The sequence below is a fragment of the Neovison vison genome, chromosome 11 (genome assembly GCF_020171115.1).
Source record: "Neovison vison isolate M4711 chromosome 11, ASM_NN_V1, whole genome shotgun sequence".
In the NCBI taxonomy this organism is placed as follows: domain Eukaryota; kingdom Metazoa; phylum Chordata; class Mammalia; order Carnivora; family Mustelidae; genus Neogale; species Neogale vison.
The window spans coordinates 146,870,934-146,896,445 of record NC_058101.1 but is presented as its reverse complement, the minus strand read 5'-3'; the positions used below and the strand labels follow the sequence as shown (position 1 = coordinate 146,896,445).

Here is a 25,512-nt window from a genome sequence, read left to right as displayed (position 1 = left end):
ATCATTCCTGAGTCATTTATCCACGAAGAAAAAGTCTTAAAAATGTGTGATGGACACCACTTCTCCCCCCTTCTCATCCCCCATTTTTAACCTCTGGCAACCACCAAGCCATTCAAAAAAATTCATTTCAAAACGTTCTGTGTGTGGAAGGATATGTAACCTTTTGGGGCCAGCTTTTTCCCCTCGACGTTATTCCCTGAACATTCATCCAAGTTGCTGTGTGTACCAATAGTTTATTCCTTTTATTGCTAAATAGCATTCCATGATACGCATGTACTGTAATTTGTTTAACCATTCACCTATGGAAGGACAGCAGCACTGTATCTAGATATTGGTTGTTAAAAATAAAGTTGCTCTAATAAATGTGTGGTGGAGTTCTCTGGAGATCACATAATCAGGCTGTGATGTAGGGCTTTGCAAAATCACGCAGTGAGGACCTGTGTTAGCAAAGTTACTAGGCTATCACTTGATATTAATTCCAGCAGCCAGAAAGAGTTAATGTATCTCTGTAATTGCCTCCCTCAAGAAGCAGTATAGAGAAGCAGCATACCTCTCTGGCAGCAAACACACCCTTTGCAGGAATACCTGGTATGAACAAAGATTTAGCATCATGTGTTTCAGTAAAAATTATAAGTTTTCATTCCTTGAGCAGTTACTGTGTATCAGATACTCCTCTAAGGTCTGTAACATTTGAAGACGACTAACCCATAAGGTCGGTGATACAATACCCCTATGTACAGATGAGAAAACTGAGGCACAGAGAATTTGTGTCACTTATCCAGGGCCCCAGAGCCAGAGAACGACAGAGCCAGGATTTAAATCAAGTGTAGCTTCTGTGCCTATGCTCTTAACTGCTATGTTCTACTACTGTTATGTAATATATTAAGCATTAAAAAAAAAATCTCACTTAGCCAAAATCCAGTAAATGTTATGGGGGTCAGTACTGGTGAATTTCATATTCAGATTTTCTATTTTAGAACAAAAAGATTTAGAGAACCAGAAGCCAAAAGGGTTAGAAATGTTGTTGTTCGTTTACTTGATATGTTAGAAACTATTCCTTCCTGCAGAATCACAATTTGAAGGTACAGTAAGTCTGTTCATTCCTTGCCCTGAGTTAGCAAATGGAAAATGCTCTAGAACTTGACTCTATGTATACAATTATGGCTACAACAAGCAATCCAATTTTTTTTTTAAATTTATTTTCGGCATAACAGTATTCATTATTTTTCACCACACCCAGTGCTCCATGCAATCCGTGCCCTCTATAATACCCACCACCTGGTACCCCAACCTCCCACCCACCCATCAATTCAAACCCCTCAGATTGTTTTTCAGAGTCCATAGTCTCTCATGGTTCACCTCCCCTTCCAATTTCCCCCAACTCCCTTCTCCTCTCTAACTCCCCATGTCCTCCATCAAGCAATCCAATTTTTAAGGATCTCTAAAGAAAGTGATCCCACCACTTTCCTTAGTAACCTTATCCTCACATATAACTTTCATTAGAAGAAAAATCTTCCCTAAGCAGATCCACGCATCCTGTTTTCTTTGTTATATATACTCACTGGAGGGGAGAAGGGCTTCTTCCTCCTCCTCCTCCTCGTCCCCTGTGTTAAGAGACTATGAAAATTGTCCTTTGGTGTTCTTTCCTCTGAAAAGTCATGTGTGCTCATGCTTCCTAACTAGTCTGATCTGGTCTTTTTGGATAACAACTTCCCAGTTTTTGGTGTCTTACCAAAATTGAGAATTCTCATGGATATGTGTTACTTGAGTATAATAAGATTGGCTTACTGTTCCCACACTTTATTATCATATTTATATTGTGCTGTCACTCCTCCTCTTAAACACTGAACTACACAGCTGACATGTTCCTTGATCCTTTTGTTCATCATGTAGGCATATATACATATATATATGATTGAGAAAGAGGAAAAAAGAGTGGGTGGGAGGGTTATGGCACCAAAGAAAAGGATTACCTCAAGCTTGGCAGAGAATGGGGGATAATGATGGAGCACACAGAGAACCTTCTTGAAAGAAATAACCATCAACCTGGGCTTTAAAGGACAGGTTTAGACATGGGTGGGTGTGTATTTCAGGTAAGGGGACAGTGAGACTGAAATCTGGGGGCAAAGGGGGCAGTTGGCAAAGAAGAGACTCCAGGCTGACTTGAGTGCAGGGACACTGGCTTGTGACCAGGAGTGTGGACTTGACAAGACGGGCTACAGATGCTGGGAGGAAAAACCACCCAGTGCGGTGCAAGGAAGACTGGCGAAGATGAGGCCACGCGGGAAGTGGAAAGCTGTAAGGGCCTGAGGAATCACAGAGGGGCAGCAATGCTGGTAACAGACATGAAGACAGAATTATAAGAACTTGTCAACTGTTGACGTCGCTCTGTGAAATATTCCTTCCCAGCAGCTTAAGAGCACAGGCTATGGGGGAAGACCCACCTGAATTTCAATCCAGACCATTCTTTCACTTATACAGAAAATGGGGATAATACTGCTGGCCTCTTAGGGGTCATTGTGAGGATAAACGCCAGTGTTTGTTAAGAAGCTGGCACACTGCAAGTGTTTAACTCAAGCTAGCTGATCTTCTTATTGTTACTGTTACTTTGAGAGAGGAGAAAGAATTAAAGAGAAATGAGAAGCTTCCAGCACATAGGCTTAAGAGGAGCACTAGGGTGTTAATGGAAATAGGGAAGGAAAGAGGTGGCCCAACGGGGTCTGGGCAGGAGGCCAAGGAGCGAACAGAATTTGTATTAGAGGGTACTGTTTTTTCAAGAAATCTGGTACAGAGAAGAAAAAGGTCATGGGAATCTGAACATGACCATGCAGAGAGAGTGAAGACCCAGTGGGTAGAAACAACTGATGAAACCAGGTCCTTAGAGAGGTCCCAGAGGCACAGGCTGTGGAATTAGCCTGAGAGGGCTTATTTCCTTCCAGAAGAAGACAGGGTAAGTGAAAAATATGTAAAAGTTCCAGGTAGAGAATGGGAAAGGAGAGGCAATTTACGTCAGAGATTTTACTTGCTTTGTTTTTTTTTTTTAAGTTTTTTTTTTTTAAGACTTTATTTATTTGACAGACAGAGGTCACAAGTAGGCAGAGAGGCAGGCAAAGAGAGGAAGGGAGGCAGGCTCCCTGCTGAGCAGAGAGCCCAATGTGGGGCTCCATCCCAGAACCCGAGCCGAAGGCAGAGGCTTTAACCCATTGAGCCACCCAGGAGCCCCTTTTATAAAGATTTTATTTATTTATCTGACAGAGATCACAAGTAGACAGAGAGACAGGCAGAGAGAGAGAGGGGGAAGCAGGCTCCCTGCTGAACAGAGAGCCCGATGCAGGGCTTGATCCCAGGACCCTGAGACTATGACCTGAGCCGAAGGCAGAGGCTTAACCCACTGAGCCACCCAGGTGCCCCAAGATTTTACTTGCTTTGTATGGCATGAGGCACTTTGCTCATCCAGAGTTTGAGGCAAGGCTCAAGCCGGGGACCCAAGAAATCGGGAAAACTTGCAAGAGGCAGATCGGGGAGTAGGAAACAGAGTCAGTTCACAGTGACTAAACCCCTTCTCTAGGAATGAAGGCCCACCTGCGCTTGCGGTGTTGGTGACGCTACAAAGGCCCTTGTTTATAACCCACTGTTGCTGCCTCTGGATTATGCAGTTGCTTCGTTCCAAGAGAGTACAGCAATACACTTCTCCTTTAGTGAACTTGCTCAGCTTGCTACCGTGCTCGTAGCGCATTTCCAGTGTGTCAAAATCTCTCTGGGGGAGAAGGCTCTGATTTAATCCGGCGTGGGCGGTCACGGATTAGCGCGGCACTTACAGTACGTCTGGGGAGGGTATCTGCAAGACCTGCTCCCTTGTCCCATTTCAGGCAAGGTGGCTGAAGCTAGGCCTGTGCGGGGAAGCTTCCAGCCCAGTCTGAGTTGGAACCCTGCCCTACGGGGCTACTGACACAGGGGATGTAGGTGGGGAGGGAGTATCCGCCCATAAAAATGGATTGCTTGAGGTTAAAAACAATATTGTCCTTAAACACTCCATCAGGAGAGAAAGAGCCTGCCCCCCACCCTGGGCCATGGGGAAAGCCAACAGAGCAAATGCTCACCAAAGCCTCCATCCATGTTGAGGAGGAGCAGGAAACACTGAGCCTTCTTCTAGGCACCCTACTCCCAATATTTCCTTCTTCTTGGAATAGCCTTAGGTACTACCACTTCCTGCCTTTTCCAGAAAGGGAACTTGAAGCACAACAAGGGCAAACAACTTCTCTAAAGTCACACGTCACCAGTCAGGAGGCTGCCCCGAAGTGGAGACGAGCCTGCTTTCTGAGAAGGAAATCAAGAAAACAGAAACACCACCACACACTTCGGTGGATGAGCGCGGCCACCTCAATCAGTAACCTTCCTTCAGCCATGTTCTGTCATGAGGCAGCCCAAGGGCAGCAAGTCAGGACAAACTCCAGAAAAAGGAAGCATCCTGTGCATTTTATTTAAGTGGTAACGACTATAATTATTTTCAGTGATTAACGTCTCTATTGTGTCTGCTCATGCTCTTGAAAGGAATCATATTACTATTTATCTTCTAACTCTACCTTATCTCTTTTTAATATTGATTTTCTTTTTATCCTGTTTTTATAATTCTTTTGATCACTTTGGCTTCCCTTGAGATGTTTATTTCCTTTTCTTCCCAACTGGTCTTTTTATGCTCTTTTACAAAGCTTTCAATCAGTGTTTTCCACATAATATTTATCTTGCCTTTCTCTGCAGTACTCACAAAGGAAAACATGTCAGAAGGTTTTACTAGTAGAATCACAGAATGTAGAGCAGAAAAGGTCCTCTGAGAGAGTTCTGTCTAAGTCCATGGTTTTTAGAGGAGGAAACGTCCATGTGAAATACTTTCTTTTGTTAACCTCTGTACCTGTGTTTTGTCCTTACGTAATTTTAGAAGAAGCCCTCATCTGTCATTAGCTGTATGCCACTAAACAAGTTACCCAGAGTTCTGTGGCTTAGTTACCTTGTGTCTGAAATGGTAAGACTTACCATTAATACTAATACCTGCCTTCCTCCTACCCTTCTTTGCTTCCTCCCATAACTCCCCCCCTCCCAGGGCTACAGTGAGCCGCCGATTGAGACACCCAATTAAAAATGCACTGAGATGGGTGGGGCGCCTGGGTGGCTCCGTGGGTTAAAGCCTCTGCCTTCAGCTCAGGTCATGATCTCAGGGTCCTGGGATCGAGCCCCACATCTGGCTCTCTGTCCAGTGGGGAGCCTGCTTCCCTCCTCTCTCTGCCTGCCTCTCTGCCTACTTGTGATTTCTCTCTGTCAAATAAATAAATAAATTCTTAAAAAAAAATGTTCTGAGATAGGGGTGAAAACACCTATACAAATATTCAAAATTTGTTTTCTTCTTTTTCCCTTTCTCAGTAGTTTCTTTTGTCACTCCAGTGATATTCTGGGTTTCTATTATTCCAGTTATCAGCTTTCCAAACTGTCTTTTATGTATTTTTTAAAGCTCACAATTACTGCTTTCTTTTTCTAACCTTTTCAACATTTTATGTTAACTCTGACAGCTTCCCCAGGTTGCAGACTATGGACAGGGTACTATGGACAGCTGACTCCAGGTCTGATGAATCAACTCTCGTCTCCTAGCATCTGTGACAGTGTAACATCAAAGAGAATGTACTACAAAGCTAGAAATGCTAATTTCTTCTCTTCCATCATTAGTTTCTGCAATAATATAGCTAAATTGTCTTGGTATAACATTTGACAGTTGCTAACATTTATTGAGCACTTAGTATATGCTAGGTGTTGTGATGAGGGCTTTATGTGCATATTATTCAGTTCACTAAATGACTCTATGAGGTAGGTCCTACTACTATGTCCATTTTAGTAATGAGGTATGACAAAAGTCACAAAGTTATTAAGTAGGATTGAAACTCATGTCTGTCTGACTCTAGAATTGGAATTTTTAACCCTGACATTATTCTGCTGACAAAAAAGAATGCAGAGTAGTAACTCTCAAATATGTTTTAAATACTCAAAGTCGTAGTTCACATGTCAGACACCAGAAAGCTAACACATGAGGTCAGTAAATCTAAGAAATGTTAACTAGGTAGGAGGAGTGTTGTAGGAAAGTTGAATTTTCTTGGCTGGGTCTCCCCTGCTTTATGCTAAACTTCCATCATCAGGGGTCGGTGGCATACTGTATTAAAAAAAAGAAAGACTGAGTTCCATGCTGAGATTTTTGTATCAATATCTGGACTGGTTATAGATTTAGTGAGTTGGTAAAGAGAGAGAGAGAGAGAGAGAGAGAGAAAATACAGGCCAATTTCACTAATTTTAAATAGAAAGAAACAAAAAGTAGAAAGAGAAAATGAAACTCAACAGAGTATATAAACTAGTGGGTCCTAGTTCACACTCTTGGTGTCTTTGACTAATTTGCTTGTGTGAGTAAACTTGAAGAATCCAGTTAAATACTCTCTACAGATTCCCTAACCAAAACAAGCATTTAAGAATTTTAAAAGTAATTGGGACGCCTGGGTGGCTCAGTTGGTTTAAGCAGCTGCCTTCGGCTCAGGTCATGATCCCAGCATCCTGGGATCGAGTCCCACATCGGGCTCCTTGCTTGGCAGGGAGCCTGCTTCTCCCTCTGCCTTTGCCTGCCATTCTGTCTGCCTGTGCTTGCTCTCTCTCCCTCTCTCTCTCTAATAAATAAATAAAATATTTAAAAAAAAAAAGAATTTTAAAAGTAATTGAAATAGTTTAGTGCAGTGGGAAAAGTGTGGGCAAATGTCAAGTGGAAATGGATTTTAATTCCACATGTACTCTTTGCCATCTGTTATTAAACTACTAGATTCTGATTTTAGGAGAGCTATTATACCAAACTACTCTAAATATGGGTCCTCATCAGCAAAACAGCAACAAGAATGTATCGTATCCTAGTCTTTGCTGTCAGACTTTCATGAAAGAACGTACGCATGGTCCCTCACACAGTGCCTGCCGTAGAGCATGGCTCAGTAAACATTAGTATTTTTTATTACTCCAATAAAATCCTTAGGCACAAATGATGTCTCTCATAGTGAAAAACAAAAAACAAAAATACAACCATCTTCTAAATTTTATTCAATTCAAAAACCCCTGGTTTTTAATGGACCAGTGTGGGAGGAGCACGGTGACAGCCATTCCTTAGTCTGCTGTTTATTAAAGAAGGCACATATCTGACAGCTGAACAGGTTCCAAAGGCAACAGAACTTCACAGAATAATAGGGTCTTAAGATCTCAAGGCCTTATGGAAATCCAGTCTCCTCCACACTGAAAACTCTCACTTTCCATTCAACCAGTGGGGACACCATCTCCGCCCCAGGCCTCCTTCAGCCATTCCAGCAGCGGCTCTTTTGTGCTTTTCAGCATGTTTTCAGCCACAGACAGGACATCTGCATCCTACCCAGTCTGACAGAACAGGACAGGACGAGTGGCTCTACTTCTGCCACAAGGACTAGCACAGCACACAAACAGCTGGGGTAAAGGCAAACGTCTTTTCTAAGGCGACATAACAAACCATTTACAAAGAGAACTTTAAAATAGCTCTGACTCCTACACTACCCAATTAAGTCACATTTTCTCCATGTCTTAATGGCTCCAGGCTTCACTCTTCCTTTATAAATCACAACCACAAGCTAGGGAAAACTGTTCCGATTACACCAATCAATAAATTTTTATTGACTGTTTACAATCAGTCTCATGCGATGCTGAGTGCCGTAAGAGCCAAGTGCCTAATGCGAGGGCTGAACTCAACGCTGCTCTGCCACTGTTTCAGATCTCAAAAACAACCCGGGCCCCGGGCAGTCTGGGCAGCTCAGTCAGTTAACCGTCCTTCTCTTGGTTTTAGCTCAGGTCATGATCTCACCATCCTGAGATCCAGCCCCGCATCAGGGTCTGTGCTAAACGTGAAGCCTGCTTCAGATTCTCTCTCTCCCTCTGCCCCTGCCCCCCTGCTCCCGTGTGCATGTACACACACTCTCTCTCTCCAAAAACAAACAACAAACCAAACCAAAAAAAGCCCCAGGCCACTTCCCTTGTGGCAACTCACTGCCATCACCCGGCAATCTGGCCCAAGCCTGCCTTTCTAGTTACTGTTATTATTTTTTAATCTTTCTCTACTCCTATTGCCCCACTCTTTGTGTGTGTGTGTGTGTGTGTGTGTGTGTCCCACATTTGCATTATTTTTCCCTCCACCAAGAAGCTCCTCTCTGCATCTTGTTTTGCTGGTTTGCTGAATAATTAGCCATTCTTTATAATTCATGTCAAATCCCATCTCTTCCATGAAGCCTGGCTCTACCACTCTTTCTGGAAGTGCTTTCTTCTTTGAATTGACTACAGGTTGGCTCCCTGTCCACTAAGAGGACACTTAGTTATCAGACATATATCTAGTCTATAAACTCATGCAAGGTCAGAATCATCTCTTCTCTGTGGTACTCACTGTGGTAACTTCCTCGTACTGAAGGCTTAAGTATTATCTGTTGAGTGTATGATTTGGTAGAAGAAGGTGTATTAGAGGTGAACCTTTAAGAATAGGAAAGGTGAACTAGGGCAAAGAGACCAATTTAATGAGGACAGCCTAAGCAAGTAGCAGAAATGAGAATGTATGAGGTTCCTCCAGGGAACAGCAAAGATTTTACCTCAACCTGAAGCTTAGACAGGCTGAATCTAGTAGTAGTTCACTTAGCCCCCCAAAGTAAACATCATTCTACAGGTCCTGGAACCACTGAAGATCTCTGATAAGAGCTATTATGATGCTATTATGATAAGAGACTATTATGAGAACTTTGAGTTAATGGAAGCAGTATGAAATACGTAAGAAAAATTCATTTTAGAAATGAAGATACTGGGCGCCTGGGTGGCTCAGTGGGTTAAGCCGCTGCCTTTGGCTCAGGTCATGATCTCAGGGTCCTGAGATCGAGGCCCGCATTGGGCTCTCTGCTCAGCAGGGAGCCTGCTTCCTCCTCTCTCTCTGCCTGCCTCTCTGCCTGCTTGTGATCTCTCTCTGTCAAATAAATAAATAAAATCTTTAAAAAAAAAAAGAAATGAAGATACTTACAAGATATCTACTACAATAGTCCAGGGAGAAAAGAGGCAACAAGAGCCCGAATTAGGGAAGTGGCTTTGAGAGCTCAAAAAAATTACAAAGGTATTTTAAAAATATTTAAAATATAAATATTTATATTTATATTTTTATAAATATTTAAAATATTTAATATATATTTATATTTTATTTATATTTAAAATATTTAAATTTATATTTTATTTATATTTGAAATATTTAAAAATATAAATAAGTATTTAAAAATATAAATATTTTAAAAATTTTATAAATAATGATGCAAAGGATTGTAGTCTGAGTAACTCTGTGGACGGTGATCCCACTAACAATAAAGAAATGAGAGAGAAAGAGGCAGTACTGGGGAAAAATTTTAATTCCATCTGGAGACTGATGTCTTCTGAAGATTGGTGAATATATCTAAATGGTTAGTGATAAATAGTGCTGCAACTCAGGAAAAATATTGGAATGCAAGGTCCCGGCATGAAAATTAACAGCAGGAAGCTGATAGCTTGAGCCAGCAGAATGAAGGAGGCCACCTAAGCACACGATGTGAGCAGGTGACACAGGGCCACAGACAAACCCTTCAGGATATCTACAACCCGAGGGTGGCAGGAGGAAGACGGAATGATCAGGAGACGAGAGAAACACTAGATTAGCACAGTGGCACAGACGCCAAGTAAATAGCACGATTTGTCACTTAAAAAACTAACAACCACAAGAGATACCATATCACTTACCTCGTTGAAAAGAGGAAGGTTAAAAGCATAAAACTCAGCTGGATAGAAAATACTGGAAAAAAAAGAGATTGAATCTAAATTAGGGGTATAAAAATATCTGTAGCGTATTTACCATACACTTAGTTTAATCTGCAACTTATGAACTCAAGTAGAAAAACAAACACACATTGCTAAACTGGTAGAATCATCAAAGTTAGTGGGACTAAATTCGTTCTTATGGAAGATATCCCCAGGCATCATCTATGATGTCTACTACTCTGCAAATCTAAAACCCTCCTTGATTTGAGACTTGGTTACTTAATTTGTTCAATTTAGAAAGAGCTGGTTTATGCTGTGGGTATTTATAGTAAATTGCATAACTGCAGTGGCATATAATATACATTTTGGAATAACTCACGTTGATTTTTAATAAGGTATCCTTATAATTACAAAGCTGTCTTTGCTATTACAGGATGAACAGAACAAAAAGTTGACTTCTGATCCTTGAAATTACTTGCATTTCATAGTTTGCCGCTTCTTAAAATGAAATTACCTTGGGTATAGTTTAGTAGAAAAGATGATGTAAATGTCCACATTTTAACTAACTCAGTCAACTCTTATACTTAGAAAATGACAGTATTAAGTAAATAAATCCTACTTTTAGCTCATAATAAAGGGTAAGATTAGCTCAACGTTACAGTAAAATATATTGGCAAAAAGTATTCAATCTAACATTTGAATGTGACAGATCCCATGGCTTCTTTCATCTGGCATCAACTACTATAAATCAAACATAAAAAACAAAGGACATTAAATCATAAATATGTAACTGATGTCTTCTTAAGGAACAGACACACAGGATAAAGTCACTGAGCACATATAAGATGAAGCTCGGTATTATTTTCTAATGAAATTAACATTCAAAATGAGTTTGGGGGACACAATTCACAATTTCCTCCATTTTGCTCCTGAGGAGACGGAGGGGATAGCAAAAATGTTCTATCTTCCAACTTACTTATGAACAGGATGAGAATAAGGCTGAATTTATCCAGGTCAATATTTGGGTTCGAGAACGTGTCACAGAAGGTGGTGTAGATGATCATGAGGAGGACACTGCTGCTGATAGCACCAAAAGGCGGCTTCTTTCTTTCAAGCCAATCCTTGATGTATCTTCGGACGATCTGAAATACAGAGATCAACAGGTTGCCTTTTTTCAAAGATGTAGGGAGTTGAGTTGGGCATCACAAAGTGATTCTGACAGCAGAAAGACATAAAGGAAAGAGAATAATTTGGATGATGGCCACAGTGGATTTCAAAGCTTCCGTGCCACACCACTCTTCTTCTGGGGGATTTCGCATTTGTAGTGCAACTTCCACTGGTGTCCATAATGAGAGTAGATTTTCAACTGCATTCAAATCCATCCTTAATCATGCCAAATGCTCTTTGCTAGCTGTCACTGAGACATGCCCATTAAGCCTCCCCAAAGTTTATCTCCTCTGCTGATCCTAATGGATGTGTGTAATTATCATAGTCCCCTTTGCCTCAACAGACAATTCCAAGTGCAACTTTGGGAATCTTAAAAATCTGACATCTTCAAGAATTTCAAGACAGTAGGTAATCGAAAGTGATCCATGGAACATATTAATATTTAAAATGCAAGCAATGCACCAGAAGTTTTTAATTAAATTATAACTCATGCTTGAAAAGCAAAAGTGCATGTGTTGTGGGAGTTTAAATAATTCAAACTCTGAATATCTAGAGTTTTTGTGAATCCAAAGACAAATGCCATTTGCATGCTTTTAGAATTCCAGAATTAATACTTAAAAATGAATAAACCTGTCCTAACTCTCCTACAAAAGGACGAGTGAATAAAATTACATAGCAATCCTCTCTTCTTTAAAAATCAAATCAGATATTTAAAATCAGGACAGGCTGAATATTGGTGATAACTTTTGCTTGGATATAAAAGTGAACCACTCTACTTAAAACCTTACACTTTTGAGAGAAGCTGAACAAACCCTGTAATAAGGACTATAGCTGAGACATACTAAGTTTCGAATCACTCATTATTCTGCATAATTGAACATGAGATTTCACAACAGGCTGAATTACCATGATCCATTAGCAATAATGAGGTCAGGGAACTTCTCCTGACAAGGCTGATGGGGTTCTGTCATCTTCTGCTCGGTGGCTAAAAACGTTTAATTTGCAATAGAACATACCTTCACACATACTCAAAACCAAAGTAAACTACTCTCAAGAGAACCTCTGAACAAATGGCTATTAGATCAACTTCATCCATTCTCAAGGACTCAGCAAGTGAAATACCAGTATTAATAAAGCAAATTCTAGCAGAAAGCTGACCAGTTGGCATGAAGTACCCCAAGAACAACACCTTGATGGCTGGGTGGGCTGGGAATGAAAGAGAAACTGTTCTGCTTTTTAATTTAATTTATCTTAATTTTTTCTTGGTACTCCAAAATTCATTGTTTATGCACCACACCCAGTGCTCCATGCAATATGTGCCCTCCATAATACCCACCACCAGGCTCTCCCAAACCCCTACCCCTACCCCTCCAAAACCCTCAATTTGTTTCTCAGAGTCTACAGTCTCTCATGATTTGTTCCCCACTCCGACTTGCTGAATGAAATAAGTTAAGCAGAGAGAGTCAGTTACACATTGTTTCACTTACTTGTGGAGTATAAGGAATAACACGGAGGATATTGGGAGATGGAGAGGAGAAATGAGTTGGGGGGAATCGGGGGGGAGAAACTGGTTTTTTTTTTTTGTATATGTAGACAAATAGTGGTTAAAGATTAAAAAAAATTAAATCTTGTAACTAAAATTACATTGAATTTATAAAAAAAACTTGTGATTTTTCTTTTTGTAGATATGATCCCAAACCATAGTAATTTAGTTCTAGTGTTCATTTCTTTCCTTAAGGTTAAAATGAACTAAGCGATAGGGACACCTGGCTGGCTCAGTCGGTAGAGCATGGGACTCAGGGTTATGAGTTCAAACCCCATGTTGGGCATAGAGATTACTTAAGAAAACTGTAGTAAGGTAGAGAGAAGTTAAGAGCAGTTCTGCCACACAGTGTTAATGGGCTGATACATTAGAACACAAATTTTGGATGATAGTACTTGAGGTTCCCAGATGGCCCCATGTTCAGATAAACCCCTGTGGGGGTAAGTTCTTGCTAAGTTCTTACTTAGCAAGATGTAAGTTCTTCTCTGTGTTCAGAGAGACTTCATTTAAGAGGTTATTTCATATCTATTATATTTGGTAGCATGAAACTAGTAGTTGCCCAAATTTAATACAACTCAACTCCTTTAGGAAGCAAAATAAATGGAAATTACACAGAGTTATTGAAATTGATGCTGTCCTCCAATCTTGTTTCAATATACAATGATTAAAGAAACAAAAGTCCTCTCTCTGCAATGGGTTATAGAATGTAAGATCCCAATTCCCAAAGCAGAAGTGTCTTCTACCACCACTGACCCCACTGACAAAATAAACAAGATAAATATGAATGAGGCATAACCTGGAAGTCAAAGCCATTTTAAAAACCAAGACAAATCTCTAATCATCAATCGACTTTATAAGCTGCAATTTGACTCAGTTAACCTAATTACCTCTTTCTTCAATACCAAGTACTCAGAGTCTCACAGTACAGTAGGACTCTTTCAGTATGGCAGAAAATACGGACTCCTAAGTCCTGCATCCTCTTAGCCAAAACACCTGTCTTCTAAACACATCAATGTGTTAATGCTGGATACTTAATCTCAATAAAGAAAACAACTACAAAGTTGGAAATCGGACAGAGCCACAAGTTAAGCAATAACCCTAGGTGAAAACAGATAGTCTTTCACTGTTTTTAGTCTTGTGGTGATATTTGTCTGTGTTTTCTAAGCAAACCATTTTATAAGTTCGCCAGGCTCCATAGAGCTTTTCTACCTGCCTAAAATTAAATTCACAAAGCAGCTTCTTTTTGTAACCATGTACTGAGAAAAGTGTTAAAATCTCTCCTGAACTACTGGGCGAAGTAACATTGATATGCCTTAAAGATATGCTTTGGATATAAATGTCAGGAAACCCCATCTTCTCTTTGTTCAGCCACTCACTTCCGATACAATCATCCTCCATTTATCAAGAATCTATGTCATTTTAAAATTCTCCAAATTTCTTTGCCTTGTAGAAACACGTAATAACTTTCTAGGAAACAAGCCTTTGCTAGAGATAGCAACCCAACCTGATATATGTGCCTCAGAATTCCCTCTTTGCAGGGAGGGGTGGGGAGAAAGTCAGGATGAGGTGGGAAAAGGCTTTTTTTTTTTAAGATTTTTATTTATTTGACAGAGAGAGATCACAAGTAGGCAGAGAGGCAGGCAGAGAGAGAGGGGGAAGCAGGCTCCCAGTTGAGCAGAGAGCTCAATGTGAGGCTCAATCCCAGGACCCTGAGATCATGACCTGAGCCGAAGGCAGACACTTAAGCCACTGAGCCACCCAGGGGCCCTGGGAAAAGGCTTCTTGATAAGGTGGCCAGTTGTAGCTTTCTTCAGGATCCATACTAATTCATTTGTACTCAGAGATCACAGAAACTTAGGAATTCAACATTAGATGACAAATCCTCATTGACTTGCTGTTGCCCAAGGACTGAGAAGGAAAAACATCTTCCTCAGGAAACTTTATCATCTCACTTTCTTCATTTTGATTTTCTCTATTTTACATTAAACACCAGGAGAGCTTAAAGGGAAACTTAGATTTGAATGCCAGTACTTTTAATAAGCTAAGCCACATATCAATTATTATATAAACTCCAAGCTGGAAATCTGAAAAAATGTGTCTTAGGTGAGGAATGTTTATATACTGAGATAACTGAGATGTGTAATATCCATCATTTTAGTTTTCTCCAATTTTTTTCTGGAACATTTTCTTGCTTTTCTCCCTTCTATTCTGTCTTTATATTTATAAATTGATTTTTGAGTGGAGATATGTGATAGATAGTTCTCATATTAAGTCTGAGTTTTAAAGATTTATTTTTCTTCTAGGTGACTTGAGATTGTTTCTTCAAGTTTTATCCTCTATTCCACTGAATCTATACATTTACATAAAGTGGTTTGCTTTTTCTTCAATCATCTGTTGAAATGTATAGCCAGGGATACAAAATCAAATCCAATGTATATTAACACTTTTCTTTAAAAATATTTTATTAAATATTGAGTAGATTCAAAATAATATCTAAAAAGTATAGACAGTCAAAGTACACGGGATATAGTAAACACCCATCATCTACTTAAGTATTATTTACATTGTCTCATGAGAGAAGTTGTGCAGATATTATCCTGCTCAGTTTACCTGAAAACAAAGGCAAGAGAGCCTGAAAAACTGGCATAAAATGTTAAAAAGTCATTGGGAGGAGGGTGTTTGAGCAAGGAATATGACCTCAACCTCCTGAGGGAGGGAACAGGGCTTCATGGTTAAAGGTATGTACTTTGGAGCTTCTTTCTTTGTGGTCTTAGGCAAATCCTTAACTTTCCTGTGCCTCATCTGTAAAATGGATCCAGTAGTAGTGGCAGTGAGGATTAAGTTATTAAATAAATGTAAAATGCTTTAGAGCAGGGGCCTATACCTGGAGAATAGTGGCTGTTCTTATTTCCAAGTCCTGATTTGGTGCTATTTCTAACATACACTGTCTACCAGGATATCCCACTGCATAATGCAACAGCTCCTGTCCTCTCGGAGCAACTCAAGTGAAGCAATGAAAATAGTTCATACCTAGTATAATTTTAGAAATGTAAAATTTTACTAGCATTAATAACATTATCTTCAGGGACGCCTGGGTGGCGCAGTTGGTTGGACGACTGCCTTCGGCTCAGGGCGTGATCCTGGAGTCCCAGGATCGAGTCCCACATCAGGCTCCCAGCTCCATGGGGAGTCTGCTTCGCTCTCTGACCTTCTCCTCGCTCATGCTCTGTCTCACTGTCTCTCTCTCTCAAATAAATTAAAAAAAAAAAAAAAACATTATCTTCAGCTTCAGCTGAAGATTACTTAATATGAAAAGTCAACCTAAAATTTTATTAGAATAAAGGTGGGGTTTAGCACACTGTTTTGAAAAATGTTTTTCAAAGGTGGTGGAAGTTCTAGTTTGTTAACATGTATTCATAAATCTCTCAATATAATGCATGAAATAAGTAATTGTCACAAGGATTTAGATGTATCGAAGGGTTTATCAGGAAAAAAGAAATATTGCAATGAGACGTTTTATTTATTTCTAGAACTGACAGAAGATGCAATCTCTCAACTATCTATGGAAAGACGTAGCTCAGAGAGTCACAGCATCTTTGAGCTAGAAGATAACTCCTGTTCTACATATGAGGTAAGTGAGGGCCAGAAGTTGTATGCACGGTCAGGCAGTGGCAGAAATCAAACCAGACTCTGCATCACACTGCAGTCAGTCAATACTGAGTCCAACCAAAAAGAAGTACTGTATGCGGAAAACACAGAAAAACAGAATAAAATTAACTCTCAGTAACACAAGTAAAAAATTAAAGAATGAAGCTTTATTATGACTAGAAGATTAAGGAAAATATTTTCACCTCTTCCTTCCTGGTCTTCTTCTCCCTCTAGTTCCCATTGTTTATTTAAAAAATAATGATTAAAAAATCTCTTTTTAAAAGATATACATACAAATCTAATAGAAATATACATCATGTGCCACCTCTAGTTACAATCGAGAGATGAGACTACCTTGCCTAGGTTCCTTTCTCTGAAGTAATACATATGAGTCCTTCTAACAAGGTCCCCAAATACCACATCACAAAGTTTTGGTGGGTCAACTAATTACAAACATATACAATGATAAATGAACAGAAAAGGTCCCTGGTATCATAGAGCTTATATTCTAGTTTAAGAAGATAAATAGAAAGCAAAAACAACAAACAAATCAACAAGAGGAAGATCATGGTCCTAAGCAGAGGTTTAAACTGGATGATATGACACTGACGATTGGGGAGCCACTGGAGCGGGGTAAGGAAAGGTCTTTCTGAGAAGGTGGATAGTGAGATGCTCCAAGCAGAAGGAACAGCTGGTACAGTTGTTAAGGAAGGATCAGAGCTGGCAGGTTTGCAAAACACAAGCAAAGTCAGTGAGACCCAGGTGCAATGGGAAAGTGGGAGAGTATTAGGGAAAGACCTAAAATTACAAGAGAGCATGAAATAATCTTGTAAGGAAATACAGTAGGATTTCTAGGAAGTGTTTAGTAATATTTTAAATTGGGGGTCATAAATTTGAAACAAGATGAGACCAATTATGTGTTTCTCTAGTAAAGCTGGAAATCTAGGTAAAATAGCTACAGATGTAGTGAAAAGAACGGCCACGTGTACCCCAATGTTCATAGCAGCAATGGCCACAGTCCCCAAACTGTGGAAAGAGCCGAGATGCCCTTCAAGGGACAAATGGATAAAGAAGATATGGTCCATATATACAATGGAGTATTATGCCTCCATCAGAAAGGATCAATACTCAACTTTTGTATCAGCATGGACAGGACTAGAGGACATTATGCTCAGTGAAATAAGTCAAGCAGAGAGAGTCAATTATCATATGGTTTCACTTACTTGTGGAGCATAAGGAATAACATGGAGGACATTAGGAGAAGGAAAGGAAACGTGAATTGGGGGAATCAGAGGGAGGGAGGAAGCATGAGTCTGGGGACTCTGAGAAAGCAGCATTTTGGAGGGGAGATGGGTGAGGACTTAGGTGAGCCTGGTGGTGGGTATTATGGAGGGCATGTATTGCATGGAGCCCTGGGTATGGTGCATAAGCAATGAACCTTGGAACACTGAAAAAATAAAATAAAATAAAATAAACTACTGGGGGCTCCATGAGGATAAATTTGAAGTTTTTTTTCAGCCAGTATTTTTATACAGTCCACATCCTACTTTTGAGTATATTTATTAAATATATTAATCATCTCTGCTTCTCGGGAGCTCCCGGATTAATTATAATCACTCCTGATAAATACTATGAATCAAGTACTATATGAGCACTGGCATTTAGTCTAGAATGAGGCCGTCTGAGCAGGTCCATAGTACACCAAAGGACATTTTTGTACTGAGTCTTCTTTTTTCTTTTAAGATTTTATTTATTTATTTGACAGAGATCACAATTAGGCAGAGAGGCAGGCAGAGAAGCAGGCTCCCTGCTGAGTAGAGAGCCTGATGTTGGGTTCAATCCCAGGGATCATGACCTGAGCCAAAGGCAGAGGCTTTAACCTATTGAGCCACCCAGGCGCCCCTTTGTGCTGAGTCTTAAGGAAAGAGTAGAAGTTTGCTGGTAGGAAAGGCCAGTACCTAACTAAAGCTGAGAGGCAGGGGCAGTGAAGGGGCGTGGCCAGGCAAGAGAGTGGTGCGGGCCTGGTGCAGAAGGAAGGGGATGGTGGGAGGTGACAGGGAAGAAGCAGGGTGGGGCTAGACTGTGAGGTGTTTTGTGGGCCACACAAGGAATGGGCAAAAGGCAGCGGGGGTGGGGTGGGAGGGGAGGACTTTTTAAGAAGAAGGACAACATTTGATTTTTTTAGGGCTTTCCTGGAGGCAGTGAAGACATTGACTAGGAATGAGGAGAGGCTCACAGAAGGGACAAGAGGTGCAATAATTTAGAAGAGAGGTGACGAAGTTGTGACATCCTCTTTGGTGTGTGGGTGTGGTTGCGGATGCCAGATGTGAACGACTTCTGCGGCAGAAACGGAGGCATGTAGTGATCGCCTGAATGTAAGGGAGTGAGGATGTACAGAAAAAGGGGAGGCAGGTGGTTTCTGAAGGTAGAGACTGGGGGTATGATTATTAATTCCTAAAACTAGAATACAAGAGGTGGGCAGGTAGATGCAAATATGTTTTCCTCTTTGAGAAAAGCCATTAAAGGACTTTGGTAGTGGAAGGATTTTTTTAAACCACCTATATTACTTTTTGACTACTTTTACTATATTATAATTTATCGTAATACTTTACTACTGGGCAAGCAATGATGAACACTCTAACAATATATTACTCTCTTGGGATACATATTCTTTTTTTTTTAGATGTTTCATTTATTTATTTGTCAGGCAGAAGGAGGGAGAGAGAGAGCATACAAGCAGGCAGAGAGGTAGGCAGAGGCAGAGAGAGAAGCAGGCTCCCTGCCGAGCAAGGAGCCCATGCGGGACTCGATCCCAGGACCTGGGATCATGACCTGAGCCGAAGGCAGCAGCTTAACCCACTGAGCCACCCAGGCATCCCAGGATATATATTCTTGATGACATAGCTTACATAACTATGTATGTAACTAAGTATACATATAACCATATATATTTTATACATATATATATATCTTTAAATATTAGACAAAGGTATTTTTTGTCTATATGTTTGAAGCCAAACGTTTATTATCAACAGAGATATCTCTAAGATCCACAAAAAAAAAAAAAAAAAAGAATGTGTGAGCCTCAGGTTATATAGAACTATTTTCAGAAATATATTCAGAACTATTTTCAGAAAAAAATAAGTATGGGTTTAAAGTAATAATAATCATAGCTTAAACTGTCCAGAGCTGAGAAGGGCAGGCAGATTCTGTTATGCCTCTATACAACAGCATTTCCCTTACTGTTCATAAAGCTCATCCATTCATTCCCTCACTCACCCATTCCATACATTATTTATTGGGTTCCTATCATCTGGGTATGGTGAACAAGACAAATATGGTTCCTGTACTCATGAAGCTTACAGTCTAATGAGAGAGAAACAGGCAAAGCCCAAGAAAGGAATCAAGGTGCTACGATAAAGACAATAAACAACCAGGGAAACATACTTCAGATAGGCGGTTCAAAGAAGGTATAAATTAAAGAGTCACATGAGGGGCTCTTGGGTGGCTCAGTGGGTTAAAGCCTCTGCCTTCAGCTCAGGTCATGATCTCAGGGTCCTGGGATCGAGCCCCGCATCGTGTTCTCTGCTCAGTAGGGAGCCTGCTTCTCCCTCTCTCTCTGCCTACTTGTGATCTCTGTCCGTCAAATCAATAAATAAAATCTTTAAAAAATAAATAAAGAGTCACACGAACAATGAGTTGGGGTGGGGAGGTAGATGGGGAAGGATACTCTAAACAGAAAACTTAAGTAGGAATTGAGAAAAGATAGGGAAGTAAGAGTGTAGGAAAGTGGCAAAGAGGTTAGAGAGGCAAGGGACAAAATTTAGCAGAAGACCTGTGATGTGAGCAGCAGTGTAGAAGCATTTTTCCAAGTATTATTCTATATTTAATTAAATGGTATTCTTTGAGTACCATTAAATCATTCTCTCTTCCCCTAAATTTAGTCTGTTTTCTAAGTATAACATTAAAATTTAAAAACAAAATGGAGACATGTAGCAGGTGCTGTGGGGTGTCACCTGGAATGAGGTGTTTGTTCCCACGTTGCAGGGCATGTTAGTTGTCCCAGAGATCCCCGATGAGTTCCTCTTTGGGAACTGCTACTCACTGCAGACTCTGCCAAGGTCGTACCTCTCAGGGCGAGTGGAGGGAAGCCAGTATCTAACCTTGTCAGTGCAAAAGTCTATTAAGACTCTGGTCCTCAGTGGGGTCAGTGCAGCTAGAAGCCTTTGCTGGAACTACATTGTCTTGTACCTTCTCCCCATCCTACGTTTCTTACTTTCCCAAAGGTGTTCATCCCAAGGGCTCTCCTCGAGGAAACTTCCTGTATAGAAACCTCTGTCTCACACTCTCTTTCCCAGAGAACCAAGCCTAAGACAGTGTGTAAATATTATATGTATATACATGTAACATGTGCACAGACATACTTTTTTTTTCTATTTAATGTATCAAAGAGTTGCTTTTCATTTAGTATTTATAGGGAATTTGACAATGATGATGATAGACACTATAGGGCACTTACCTGTGTCAGGCTCTGTGATGACAAAAACTTTACATCCATCCACATTTTAATTAATCCTCACAACAACTCCTTGAGATAGGTGGTATTATTATACAAGTTGGTAAATTATGAACTTGGAGCTAAGGAGATCAAATGACTTGCCTAAAGTCACACAGCAAATAAAAGGTAAAACTAAGAACTAGAGTCTAGTTGTTCTTTAACCAACGTTTGTGCTCTTAACCATCCTGACATACTATTTTCCTAAGACTCACTCATTTTAGTGGTACAATTCTGTGCTCCATTCCTGTGTTTTTAAATTTGTATGTTATAATTCAATTACATGCTTATTAACTTGCTATAAGAGGTTAAATATAAGAATTTCTCCCATTAGTCTAATTCAATAAGAATGATAAAGGAAACTAAGTTTTCTAAGATCTAATTTTAAGAGCTAATAGAATTAAGTGTTTATTTTATTAATTACATGATCACAAATATGATCATGGCTGTTGAAGGGGTCTACGAAGAAGCCAGCCAGCTAGATGCTTGTTCCCAACAACAGTTACAATGCTGAGACTTTATCAGAAGGAGCAGAATAAGGAAATGATTTGGTAGGTATTTTTAAGCTAAATACATGGCTATGAAGTACAGATAATAAATTTAAAAAATAAATTAAAAAAATCAAGATTCTGTGCAGGCATTCCTATGTAAAGCTATCTGCAAAGCAGATTGATATTAAATAAAAAAATAAAAAGTGGGAATATGGTAATGGATGAAACCTGGTGTTTCAAAGTCTTTTATGTTTTCTTTAAATGTCTTTTTCTCTATCTTTTCTCTCAATTGTCCTGACATTATATCAGAATTCACAATTTGACCAAAAAAAAAAAAAAAAAAGGCAGGTAAAATTGGAGATCTTACCTGTCCAATAATGAGAGGAACCACAACAGTCATAAAAAGCTGAGAAAAAATAGATGTAAAAGGCACAGAAGAGGAAGAGCCAAGCTGTAAAGCAAGAATATAAGAGGAGTTAGAATTACTTTGAATCAGTTATCCAATATTGCTGTTAACTAAATGATACAATAAATGAATTCTCTTACAGGCACCAAAAATTTGGTAGCTATATACAAAAATCAAGTGAAGTTACTTTTTTTTTTCTAAATTTAGCACCCAATAGACTAAGTGCTTTACCACTTAATTTTTATGGGAAACTACCACTGAGGAAAAATGATAACTATGGTTTTATAATTAACTTACATTGCTTATTATTAACTACATTTCTGACTAGTAAAGTTATTCTGTGCTCGTACTGTTTATGATCATATGGCGTGATATTTCCCCTATACTCATAGTTTGCGTACTCTTCTCTTTGTCCCAGCTGCAGATTCCTAAAACAAACAAGGGTATCTCTCATCATTCTCGTCTCAAGATCACATTTTCATCTGTGCAAATGAAATAGTTTCTAACTTTTCTTTCCTTCAAAACAAAGGCAATGAATCTCACATACCTTTAAAAATGTATTCATATACAAAATCTAGGAAATGGAAATTCCTGAAACACACATTATTTTTCAACCTAAAATTTCAATATATCCCTTCTAAATGTGTATGTTTTGACACTGCTCATAATTCCTATTTTTTCCTCCCTCTTCGTTTTTTGGTTTGTTTTCACTAATGACTATAATCTCGGCCTCAGAAAGATTCTACTGCCAGGAGCACAGATAGTGTTTGCCTATAAACACAGCCCCACGCTCATGTTAGTCTCAACCACCAAGAATTGCAGTCTTCTTATTAACTTGTTAATGGCTTTCAAAACCTCCTTCTGGTTTTCAAACCTCTTTGGACAAACAATAGCCTGTCCCATAGATGTTTATCGTTTTTATGAGTCCCTTTTGCAGTCAGGTTCTTCCAAGTCATCAATAACAATCTTCTGGGAAGTTGAAACTTACCGCACCCTTCCTCTGTAGACCAAACCTCAATTTTCATATCTACCTCAGTTTAATTAAACTTGGAAATACCCTTTGGAAGACAAACGTTGTGAAAGACTTGGAGGTAGTGGTGACCAAGGGCACTGAATGTTAAATAAAACAAATGAAATCTCTAGATAAATGAAGTCAGTAGCTCAGAATAAAATGACGTGGGATCAGCGTTTTCGCTGATTTCTAATTCCTGCATGAACTAGCTTACCGAAATCTTTTCTCCACCCTGGTGTATTCTATAAAAATCTGCCCCAATCCTCAGCCCCTCCGCGCATGTGCACACGCTCAAGACGCCAAGAATGTATGTCCTCCCCATCAGGGGCTTGCCTTCACTTCATACTAGCTTCAGCACTGACCACTGGCTATGAATTGAACTCATAAACACTATAGCCTCTAAACTTTTCCTTCATAACCAATATAAATGAGCGAAATGAAGAAAGACAGAAAAAGTAAAACTGTGACAGAAACGTGAACGCACAGGATTCCCGGTGTGTTAAATGCCACATGGTTGTTAGATGTTTCTTTTTACACAAAGCCGAAGTATTAAAAGCTAATAATCACGACATATTGTAGAGCAATGATGTCTTTGAAGTGCAAGGCATTTAACAAATATATATTTCTTTCCACAAATAGTAACCCTAAGGATGCTCCTGAGGTAAGAATTAAACTTTTAAAAATGTATATTTCATGGCGAAATTGAGGGATTAGATGAATAGAAGAATAAATTTTAAAGAACAGGGTTTTCAAGTTCAAAAACATCCAGGTCAGTGCTCAATCCATAAGGTTCACGAGGTATGGAGAGAAGCAGTAGGATTCCAGGTGATAACCTTCAAGTAAAAGCTATCAATTCTGGCCTGGAATCTCACCGGTAATCTCACATATTTCTGTTTCCCTTTCTATCTCAACTCTACTGTTATTTAATGTGTTCTGAAAATGTTTTAATGAATAACCATATCAAGCTATATTCCCTCTGTAGGCCCAACGCTTAATCCAGTACCTGGGAGAAAGAGTAAATTCGCAGATAATAAAGCTGTGCACAATGAACAAATGAAGTAATTTGTAAATATAAGGTGCTAAAAAGTGCCAAACTCTTATTCAAAATCATATCCCTATTTTCTTCTGAAGTTACAAAGATACGAAACTGAAAACCTCTTTTGAAGAGGTTTTCTTTTTTTTTTTTTTTTTTAAGAGGTTTCTTTTGAAAACCTCTTAGGGGTGCCTGGGTTGCTCAGTTGTGATTCCAGGGTCCGGGGATTGAGCCCCACATTGGGATCCCTGCTCAGTCGGGAGTCTGCTTCTCCCTCTCCCTCTGCCCCCAACCCCCGCTTGTGCTCTCTCTCTCTCACAGATAAAATATTGGAAAAAAAAAAACAAAAAACCTTATATTCAGGTGACGTTATACAGTCACTTAGCATTATTTTTTTTCACTACTTGTTTATCATAGCAACACAATTAATTCCAATATGCACCTAGAAACAAAGGGCCTTTAAATAAGACGAGAACCACATGAAAAAGGATGCATGTGTGTGTGTGTGTGTGCACGCATGTGTGCATGTGTAAGAAGCTGAGTGAGGGTGGCTATATGTGTTCTCTGCCCTCAGTTCTCCTCCACAGCCCTCCTTAGCTCCTTAAAGCTGCTCTGGAGGGGAAGACCTAAAACTGAACAGAACCCTAACTCTGCAAGAGATTTGAAGTCCCGTTCAGAAGAATATGTTGCTTCTCAAACATATTCAAGCAACTCAACAGCCAAATTTACTCTGTGATCATAGTTCTCCTACACTGGAAGGTTTGGTGGTTTAACTAGAAAGTATTGTTGAAGAGCAGTTACCCCAGAAATCAAATAGAAAACTTAAAACATCATTTATTAAGTTAATTTGAGGTTATTTTTAATCCCAACTCTATCTAAAAGATTGCATTTGGGGATAAGAGAGGTAAAGGAGAATTCATGTCAACTTTGGTTTTAAAAATTTTTATCTATTTTAACTTCTCCATCCACCACACAATAGACCAACTGCATGTTCAATTTTAAAAACTTTTTAGTTTAAATTTAATTTAGTTAACACATATTGCATTATTAGTTTCAGGGGCAGAATTCCATGATCATTAGTTGGGTATAACACCCAGTGCTCATTACATCACGTGCCCTCCTTGATGCCCATCACCCAATTACTCCACCTCCCCATCACCTCCCCTCTAGCAACCCTCACTTTGTTCCCTAGAATTAAGAGTCTCTTATAGCTTGCCTCTCTTTCTGTTTTTATCTTATTTTATTGGGTATTCAGTGTTCAGAAGGCTTGTGTTCCTAGAAGTGATCTCCAAAGTCCCTTTGTCTTCTAAAACACCTATGATCTCTGGTCCACTTGATTAGGAATGCAGGTTAGAGGAACCCCCCGCTTTGTCAGATCAGAGGCCAGAGCAAGCCGGCCAGGGATGTAATTAACAGGGTACATGAAGCCAGACTAGGTACGCAGTGATGCTGGGGAGAAAATCCCATAGGATGACTCCCTTAGAAGTGGGTCTGAAGGAAGGAAATCTCAGTTCTGATATCTAACTTGGCATAAGTCCTTTCTTTTGAATCGACAACCAGACCTGTCGCTGTGGTCAGTGTGAAGATGCAGAGATACCCTTGGGGAAGTGCCTGACGCTATGAAGTATACCTTGGCATCCGGAAGAAAGAAGAACGAGCATCTGGCATAGGGTAACATATGAGAACATGACCAGGAAAGTAGCAGACCGATCATTTTGTATGCAGAGTTGATTTTAACTAAAGCAGAAGGAAATATGTTGCCTGGTATATTTGGTTCCTCACATTTTAATGAAGACCCCGCCAGGGTTTCT

At 39.7% G+C, this 25,512-nt stretch overlaps 1 protein-coding gene across 5 annotated transcripts in view; it reads right to left on the bottom strand.

Moving 5' to 3' along the window:
- Positions 1–25,512, bottom strand: part of SLC10A7 (solute carrier family 10 member 7) — a 258,489-nt gene that overhangs the window by 30,483 nt on the left and 202,494 nt on the right. For 3 of the 5 annotated variants that reach the window (XM_044224917.1, XM_044224916.1, XM_044224921.1), the window contains exons 7-9: positions 21,618–21,701; positions 10,823–10,988; positions 9,829–9,880 (exon numbers count right to left, since the gene is read on the bottom strand). In XM_044224917.1, coding sequence (XP_044080852.1) covers positions 9,829–9,880; positions 10,823–10,988; positions 21,618–21,701 — 302 coding nt within the window. The remainder of the gene's footprint in view (positions 1–9,828; positions 9,881–10,822; positions 10,989–21,617; positions 21,702–25,512) is intronic. The other 2 variants (XM_044224920.1, XM_044224919.1) reach the window with 1 other exon arrangement.